Source organism: Gossypium raimondii, chromosome 8 (genome assembly GCF_025698545.1).
Source record: "Gossypium raimondii isolate GPD5lz chromosome 8, ASM2569854v1, whole genome shotgun sequence".
In the NCBI taxonomy this organism is placed as follows: domain Eukaryota; kingdom Viridiplantae; phylum Streptophyta; class Magnoliopsida; order Malvales; family Malvaceae; genus Gossypium; species Gossypium raimondii.
The window spans coordinates 33,803,053-33,812,584 of NC_068572.1; the positions used below are offsets into that span (position 1 = coordinate 33,803,053).

The 9,532-nt window shown below is 36.4% G+C and overlaps 1 protein-coding gene across 2 annotated transcripts; it reads right to left on the reverse strand.

Moving 5' to 3' along the window:
* Positions 1-852: 852 nt before the first annotated feature.
* LOC105791277 (nuclear pore complex protein NUP98A) lies at positions 853-8,351 on the reverse strand. Of its 2 annotated transcripts, none has more exons than XM_012619290.2 (13): positions 8,019-8,351; positions 7,654-7,717; positions 6,719-7,003; positions 5,733-6,314; positions 5,335-5,562; positions 4,636-5,237; positions 4,006-4,084; positions 3,869-3,911; positions 3,516-3,654; positions 3,248-3,364; positions 2,947-3,124; positions 2,148-2,189; positions 853-1,771 (listed from the first exon to the last, which is right to left on the reverse strand). In XM_012619290.2, the coding sequence occupies exons 2-13, from the start codon at positions 7,670-7,672 to the stop codon at positions 1,113-1,115; spliced, it is 2,973 nt and encodes a 990-aa protein (XP_012474744.1). In that variant the 5' UTR covers positions 7,673-7,717; positions 8,019-8,351; the 3' UTR covers positions 853-1,112. The 2 variants fall into 2 exon arrangements, with proteins under 2 accessions (XP_012474744.1, XP_012474743.1); XM_012619289.2 differs by having other exon boundaries at positions 6,719-7,018.
* Between the last annotated feature and the right edge of the window lie 1,181 nt (positions 8,352-9,532).

The following is a 9,532-nucleotide window of genomic DNA, read 5'->3' on the forward strand; positions in this document are numbered from 1 at the left end:
ATGAAATGGCAAAAGTTTATTATGACATCACTACTAGTTTGATGGCAGTTAGACGATAGCGTCATGTTTCTTAAATATTTGTTTTTACTTATTTGGATATATATCTATTTCTTGAATATTTGTATACTCTTAATTTATTTTCAATTTACTTGTGTAAAATGATTTCTTATGCAACTTTATATTAATTGAAATATGTTACTTTCCATAATGAATGTTTTAATTCTTTGGTAATAGTGTTTTATTTCAATAATTTCACCCAATAAAAACTAAAATATTATAAACAAATAAATACTTAACAATAAAATGTATCATGTCCTTATTTATCATTTTACACATATCAGCTTTTAACTATCAATTAAGTTTTACTAAACAATTTTAAATAAACAGATAATAAAATCAGTTAGTCAAACCGGTCACTACAATCAACACTATCAACTATCAACCAATTGCTAAACAGGGCTAATATCAAATTTCATCCAAACCACGTTCAAATACAAAGCTAAACATATTTTAAAATTTATTCAATTTAACCCTTACCCTGAACAACTTTCAATTTAAATTTCAATCTAAAGCTTCAAATTAAAATTCAATTTCACATTTACGCATCAAAGACCTACTTTCTAGGAGACTTTCTATTCCTATTGAAATTTCATAACAACTTTACATTTTATTTAGACTGGTCCCTAGTGTATGAAACCAATAATTAAGCACAATTCTGATTAAACTATTTCATCAAATTTCAATTCATCTATATACTAACTCCATAAATATCTCTATTTAATATTTAAAGCGAAGGGAACATTTTCATATAGAACAGCACTAACATCCAATTCCCCGTCATTACTATAGAGCTTTCCCACACAATGATAATGCCATTTCATAAGCAATCTAATTCCAAGAGTCAGCATCGCAAGAACAGAAAAAAAACTAACGAAATCACTCGCACGAAAACATTCATGTATACCGTCTGATGTGACGCTTAAAAAAGTCGAAACATTACCACAATTTGCCAACCCTGTACATTCAAGACATTACCCTTTTTAATGGGGAGAAAACACATGTGCCACCCACAAACTCTTCCTTAACAATTGCCATGAATAAAACAAACATTGTTACAGCACATCTTCCTCTTCGTCTTCCAACTTGTACTTGCTGAAGTGATTTACCCTGAACCTCCATTCTCCTTTGATGGGATCATAGGAGAGAAACTCTGCTCCTTGGTCCTCGGCCTTCTTCTTAAGCATCTCCTTATATTTCTCCACTTTTGGCCCTTCTGTATACTGCTCTCTGGTCCTTTTGTCGAAGCACTTGATGTTGAGAAGCGTTACTTCTGCAGGTTTATTAAGACCTTGTCCAACAGGAGGTTTCTTGCTGTCATCCATGTAAACAATTACCTCACGGTTGTTGAACTGTACAAGGGACTCTAGATCAAGGCATCTCACATCTGTCTCACCCAGGAACTTTATGCTTCCATAACCATGCCGCCCAACCACAAAGTCCTTGACACGGCGACAGTACCCTGGTTCAGCCCTTTCCTTTGCTGCCAGTTCTTGGATTCGGGGTTCTGTATAGTAATCAGAACGCCTGAGCTTTGGCATTAGAGCCTCAACGTCAGCCCCGTGCTCATACACAATAGCAGCCTCACCAGCCCTGTGGCCACTGAGTGTCCTGAACGAATCCTCTTTCTGTACAGAATGATCATCATGGACTCCATTAGCTTTCTGGTTATGATGAATCTGCTCCTTCACAAGGCCATTTTCAGCTGGATTTTCTACAATGATCATATCAATCAGAAGAAATTAAAATTAGTAAAGATGCTAGCAAACTGATTTGCTAATCAGAATAGAACACTCATCATCTTTATGACAAAGAGAATCGCTGTGGCATAAAGGAAAAGGCTTATTTTAATGCTTTGTTTTGTCCCATATGTACATTAGAAACTCCATTGGAGTTGACAACAGGCTAACTGTGTTTTTTGATGACCGTCTTGCAAGGAAGTTAGAGAACAAACAGAGAATATGTTATAACCTATGCAATTTTGACATCATTAAACATTAAATCAAAGAAACATTATGGGCGACATAAAATTAATATAATGACACGACAGTGAATTGGCGAGTAAATTTCACGAAAGAGATGCTACTTACTATCTTTATCCTCAGCATTGAAGCCATCATCAGAAACTTTGCCTAAATGAAAAGGATGCTCCAAAAAGTCAGCCATGAGCAGTCAAAAATCATTGTAGTTGAATAAAAAAGAGAGCACAAATTCACACATCTGAAAACAAAATCAGAGCATTTCTTTAATGCAATAAGATCTGGTCTCTAGACTTGGAGTGTGAGTATCGAACCCAAGTATGTAACCGACGACAGTACTTTAAATTTTCAAAATTCATCTATGTATTTGAAAGATCCTTGTAGGATCATATCATCATCCCATGTCAATATATGTGTCAGAAACAGGTAGCAGATACAGATACATCAAAGAAAATGAAGAGTTGGAGCAACATAGGCAATTAAAATATTGAAATGGCACCAGAAAAGTGACTTTGTACAAGATATGGTATTTCCATTATTTTTCCTAAATGACAATTGGTAGTAATAGGTTAGCCCATTATTTTGAATAAAATTCAGTGTTGTGTGTTTCAGACAAAGAGAACAGAGACACAGACTACATAAACAGAGGGAACAATTACACAAGACAAATACAGCAACTTCCCAACGATCCAACATCTTTACTAACGACTTGAGTATCAATAGTATTTTGTGACGATAAATGAGAACCTTATATTGTCAAATGATGGTAAATAATACATGGAAAGAATAAACAAAGCCCACCAACAAGTTAATACTTCAAGACTATGAAATTTTATCCATGTCTATAACCTTCAGTTCTAATCTGTAATTCACCACAAAAGGAGAGCATATGAGCTTGAAAGAATCTTACCATTCTCATGCACCAGAGAGGATGCATCCTTCAAAGGCAATACCTTCTCTACAGAAGCTCTTGAAGGCCAATTTTCAGTGGGACGGATAACCAGAGCCCTTGGATTTTCCCTAGGAATAAAAACAGCATCAGCCTTAGGTGTGCTGGGTGTCTCTTCATCGTCATTGAAAAATGGAACCTACATATATTAAACAAACAAAACCAACAAATATTATAACTATAACCTCATATAGTCCACCAATGGAAAAATATTTCAAATTAGAATAGAGTTTACTATTTCCAAGAGAGGCAGCATCCTCACCTTTGGATTGCCGTTATTAGGATGATATTTCCTTGCAGGCAACCTAATCCGTCTTTGTGAAATGTACCGTGAAGTCAACAGGGGCGATATTCTAACAGGAACGGGTTTGTCCGTGACCTGATAAATTGATTACCAGTCAAACAATATTATATTATAACTCTAGCGCAAAGAGGAACAGATAGAGGGATGGGGGGAGAGAGATAACAATCTATAATAAGTATATGAAACTCAAAAACTAAGAGCAACTAAAGCAATGTCAGAGAGTTACAGGCATGCTAGAAATCCCATATTGAACAGATGGTGCAGTCCCAGCCCGACCAATTGACATTTGAGGCATTGCGGGGAGTGTTCCATAGGGATTACTAATAGTCACAGGTTGTACTACAGCAGCATTTTGTGTCACAGACCTGCCAAACATAAGAGGATAAGTAATTAAGCTACAAAATAGAAAATCACAGACTACATGGATGACCATGGAAAGAACTTGTTCAGGCATACTTTTGAATGCAGATATACACAGGTTCTACTAGTAATAGATATGGACATGCTTGTAGGTATGTATAAGGATATTTATAAGTGATAGTGAAAACAGAACCAAAACCCAATGGATATTAAACATACGGTAGGCCAACATTACTCTGACCAAAAATGCCAGATCCACCACCTATAAAGACAGAAAAATCATTATGGTCAGAAGCGTAAAAAAAAAGTGCTCCCAAAACATTCAATGATAATATTCAAGATAAAACTTTTCTTACTCATTTGTGTCTGACCAAGATTACTAAAGCTGAAAGCTCCAGAAGTCTGAGCTGGCTGGAAAGGTGAAGCAAAAGAGGGCTGCAGCAACAATGGGTCAAACCAATAACTTAAGGCTCAGAAACAGGTAAGAGAGCATGCACATTTATGCAAAGACTCTTGCATAAAACCAGAGAGCATTATAGCAAATTAAAGCCAGAAAAACTCCTAAAATCATAAAAAATTTTGCTCACAATATTTTTTTCATAAAAAATCTGAAACAAATTATAATCAACAAATAGTCATAAGGATATTTAGTCAAATCAACATGACCCCTTGCCTTTAGATATGCAACAGTTATCCGTATGAACATATCAACTATGACTCTTCATTCAATAGAATAACACATATTTGAAGACAAAAAACTACAATTACTTTGAACTCTCAATTAAATAAAATAAAAGGAAAGTGAACATAATTCTGCATCCCCACAACAGCACGACGAAAATGTACAGAAATAAAGCACTTTGACCAAAGTTGAAGACAACGCAACAAACATTCCAGCTTAACTCTATAACCAAATAACACAAGCAAAGGATCATAAACATGATAAAAAAAGAAGAATGATTGTAAGGATTTCACAAGTGACTTACAGTTGTTGAGCCGAAGGCAGTTGGGTTGCTAGAAGGAGGCAATGACAGAGAGCTCGAAAACATATTCCCACTAAACCCAGTGGAAGGTGTATTGAAAATGCTAGTTGGACCAAAGCTACTAGTATTCTGTCCAAAGGTAGAGCTTGCCTGCCCAATTGCAGGGGTAGAAGTGAACAGAGAAGACCCCTGACTGCTGCCAAAATTTAAACCAGTGGCAAATGTGGGTGTTGTTGCTGGAGCTGCACCAGTACCAAATATGGATGGCGAAGATGAAAATGAAGGAGTTACAGATGAACTAAAAAGAGATGAACCAGTTCCAAATGCAGGAGCTGAAGAACTAAATATTGAAGGTGTTGTTGATGAAGATGGGCCAAAAAGGCTTGATGATGTTGATTGAAAAGGATTTGATGTAGTAGTTGAGGTTGTAAAACTTGCACTATTAAAGGATGGGGGTTTTATACTAAATGGATTAGCACTCGTGCCGGAAAATGGATTTGCAGATGTTTGACCAATTGTTGAAGAAGAGCCAAAAGGACTTGCAGGTGCAGCTGACACACCAAAGCCAATCCCTCCAGAAGGCTGAGCAGCTGGTTGCGGTCCACCTGATATTTCAAGTTAATATAGCAATCTAGTCAATGTCAATCACAGAAAAGGAGAATGATTAACTTTCAGAGTCCCACAACATTTTGACATAAATACCTTTATCTCCTAACTGATAATCCTCCCATCTCAGCTCCTCATGACTTTTATCTTTGTAAACATGCATTGCTGATATTGACTCCAATTTTGCAGCAGGCTGTGTACCACTCCCACTATCTGCATCAGTTGTAGGTGTATAAGGAGCTACTCTACTGCCTCCACGTTGACCCCCAAATGCAGACTGGCCAAAGGTCGTGCTTCCAAATGCAGGAGAAGAGGATTGGCTTCCTACATAACTCAAAAGAATTTAGCTATTATATATGCGTGTTTATGTGTGCACATATATGCATATTGAACCTGGTACTCAGTGTAAAAGACCAATGAAATATACAATTTTTCCTATCAGGATAAGTAATTCCGAAGTTATAATTGATCATGTAAACTTAATAATTACTTACCAAAAGGGGAACTCTGTGCTCCAACTGTAGTCGTCCCAAAAGGACTACTACCAAATGCTGCTGTTGATTGTCCAAAAGCAGGGCTAGACCCAAAGCTGAAGGAAGGAGTAGAAGACGCTCCAAAAGCTGGAGTGCTAGATGTGCCAAAAGCAGGTGTGCTTGATGCTCCAAATGCTGGGGCATTAGACACACCAAATGCAGTTCCAGTGCTCCCAAAAGGACTTCCAGTTGAACCAAAGGCAGGGCTGCTTGTGGAACCAAAGGCTGGGGTACTAGTGGCACCGAAAGCAGGGGTGCTTGTGGCACCGAAAGCAGGGGTGCTTGTGGCACCGAAGGCAGGGGTACTGGTGGCACCGAAGGCAGGGGTGCTTGTGGCACCAAAGGCAGGGGTGCTTGTGGCACCAAACGCAGCGGTGCTTGTGGCACCAAATGCAGACTGTGTTGAACCAAAGGGTGTGGAGGAACCAAATATTCCGCTACCAAATGTAGGTTGTGATTGCTGCCCTGAGCTTCCAAAAGGACTTGATTGAGTGGGAGTAGATCCAAAACCAAATGCTGGCTTCTGACCAAAACCAGAAGGCCCTATAAAAAAAAAGTCATCAGTTAAACACTGAGGACAAGACACCAAGTTCCCAAGAGCTTATGGCTAAAAAGTCAAAAAAAGCATAAAATTAAAGCAGATTACTAATAAAACACTAAATTCTTCCATCACCAAGAAATAAGAGTGCAACTAATTGAAATATAAATATACTTATATAGGTATCTAATTAAAATATAATTATATTCATATAAGCGTGTATCTAGACACACAACAACTTAAGGATCTTCACATATTTGGCATTAGAACACTAAAGCACCATAAAATACCAAAAGACAGAAGGCATTACAATCACATTCTTTATTATATTTAACTAGAACAAAAAGAATGTAAAATGAAGGAGAACTCAATTATAATGATAGGATAAAGAGCATAAAGAAACGTTTACCACCAAAAGATGATGATGAATTGCCAAAAGCAGGAGTAGACGAAGACCCAAAAGCAGGCATGGAACTTCCAAATGCCGGAGATGATGATGCACCAAAGGTTGTTGTTGAGGAAAATGGAGAAGAAGGTTGGGCTGCACCAAACACCCCAGTAGAAGTACCACCAAATAGTGAACCCCCTGTTTGGGAGCCAAAAGGAGTTGGACTACCAAAGGAAGATTTAGGTGCAAACGGATTGCTACTTGGATTGGTCTGGCCAAATGGGCTACTTGCTGGTTGCCCGAAAGCTGTTTTAAGAGTTGCTAACAATTATTTATTAGTGCAAAAAAGTTCACAAATAACAACTTACAAAAAATTTATTTCCAAAAAGAAAAAAGACATGCAATATATATACGCATATATTTGTTAAAAACATAACAACAAAATACAAACTCTGATGACAAACTACAAGTAGATATGTAAATCACAGGCAAAGCACAAGCAACTGACCAATAACAAGCACAAAAGTATTTCTAATTAAAATATTATATCTAAGAGCAAGCTAAGAAGCTAAACAATAGGACACAGAACAATCATGATAGGATTTTGTTGCGATAACAATGCAGTAGTGAAGCCCCAATAGTGGAAAAAAAGATTATCTTAAAAATGATACTGATAAAAAATTTAAAAGGAATAAGGAGAGATAACAATATTCAGCGAATATTACCATTACCATTAATATTATAATTTTTTTTTGGATGATTAACTTAATCTTCGATGCTAAAACCAATAAAAGTTCAAATTTTACAATGCCTAAATAAAATTGGCAGTCATGAGCTTCTAGTTTTAAAGAATGGTAGCAATTATACACTCATCCTGACATCAGCTCGATGAACCGAATCAAAAACTCGATTCGATTTCAACAAGAAAGATAAAAAAAGGTAAAAGAAAGACTTACGGTTAGTTGTACCAAACATCTTCGTTTATATAGTTCTTATACTCCGCAACTCTTTGATTTCAAACTGAGAAAAAGAGAGAAACAGAAAGCAAATTAAACAAACAGGGAAGCTAGAATAAGTAATGAATAAGTAAATTCCACTGAATCCATGCGGAATTTGAATTAACATTGATAGAGATAAATTAAATACGGCAAAACGTGATGCCAAAACTTGGGACCCATTTGTTTCCGTTTATTTTTGTACCAAAAGAATAAACTCTTCAATGGCGGCTGAACTTTTTTCCTATATTTCCTCACGATTCATTTCTTTAAAAACTTAAAAGAAGAAGAAGAAGAAAAAGTTACGCCAACGAGGGGGAATATACCAGGAAAAGGAAGGTATTCAGTGCTCCGACAAAATCCCGAATAAAATCCTAGAAAGCCGTTAACAAAATGGAATCAACATGTGTTATCGAGCAGGGAAACAGTGGGGGAGAAAGAGAAGCACAAAATGAAGAGATGAGAAGTTAGGGTTAGATAGGACCTTTTTGGGGTCTATCTGAATTCTGACTTGTAAGAAATTGAAGAGAGTGGGAAAAATCAGAATTCGAAAAGGTGAAAGGGGGGCGGTGGAGAAAGACAGGACTAATGGCGAAACAGTGGAGCAAAGAGAGGGTTTTGAAGGGTCGGGTGATCCGCGTAGCGTTGTTTCCAAGTCCGAATGGTCAAATACCTTAGTAACCTAGCGTTGTTTTAAAGTTCCTATTTCTTCAAAATGTAGATTTAAGCGTAAAAGAAACCCTCGTAAAAGAATTAAAAGTTTAATTGAGTTCTCACTAATATGGAAGACGTGGATACCTTCTTTGCTGTGACATGCTGGTCCTTGTGAAAAAAAAAAAAGAAATATCGTATTTTTAAAGTTGATTATGTGGATAGTGAAGGATTCATTTATGGTTGCATGTGATATAAAGAGGAGATTGTATATGCTAATCAATTGAATTAGGAACAAGGGTACACAAAGAGTTGGAGAAGATGGACGCAACTTTCATTTTCTCCACCACCAGTGGGAAAATGGAAAATTAATGTGGATGGTGGTCAGAATTTGAAATATAAAATAGGTATGGTCAGTGGTGTGATCCAAGATGCAGATAGTTTGTGGTGTTTGAGACTTGCAAGGAACATAGGGTTGTGTAGCACATACGAGGCAAAACTCTAGGGCATACTTGATGGTCTTGAACATGATTGGAAGCCTGGTTGTCGAGATGTGTTGTTAAAATTAGATTGTTTGGAAGCGCTGCACCATATTAAGGGGAACCTAATAAATAATCAGCTAAAATCACACGTCGTAAATACGATTTGAGATTTGTTGAGCTGTGATTGGAATGTCGGTTTAACTCATGTGTATTGTGAATGCAATAGGTTGGCTGATTATTTAGAAAAGGCTGTAGAATGAATGGGCATTGGCTATCACATTTGGTTTCAACCCTCTGATTTTGCTCTGAATGTGTTGCATGAATACCTTACCGTTTTTTCTGTTTCTAAATTAATTATTATGTAATAGTCTGGAATGCTTATTTTTTAAATAAAAATAAAATAAAATTATTTTGTCATGTTAACATAATGTATTTTTATTTTTATTACTCTAATTTTTTTATTAATTTAGTCATTCTAATTAATATAATTGTTCGAATTCGTCATTATCGTTAAAAATTTCGTTAATTAGATTGCTGATGTATTGTTTATTTTACTTTTGACTAAAATTAGGGACCTTTCTATAATTTTTCCAAGACATTTCTTTTGTTTATTTACCACATGAAAATTTTAATGGTGGCATCATCAACATTTAAATCCTCTTTAAGAAAAGGAAATCCAACGACACCGACAACGAACCATGACCATA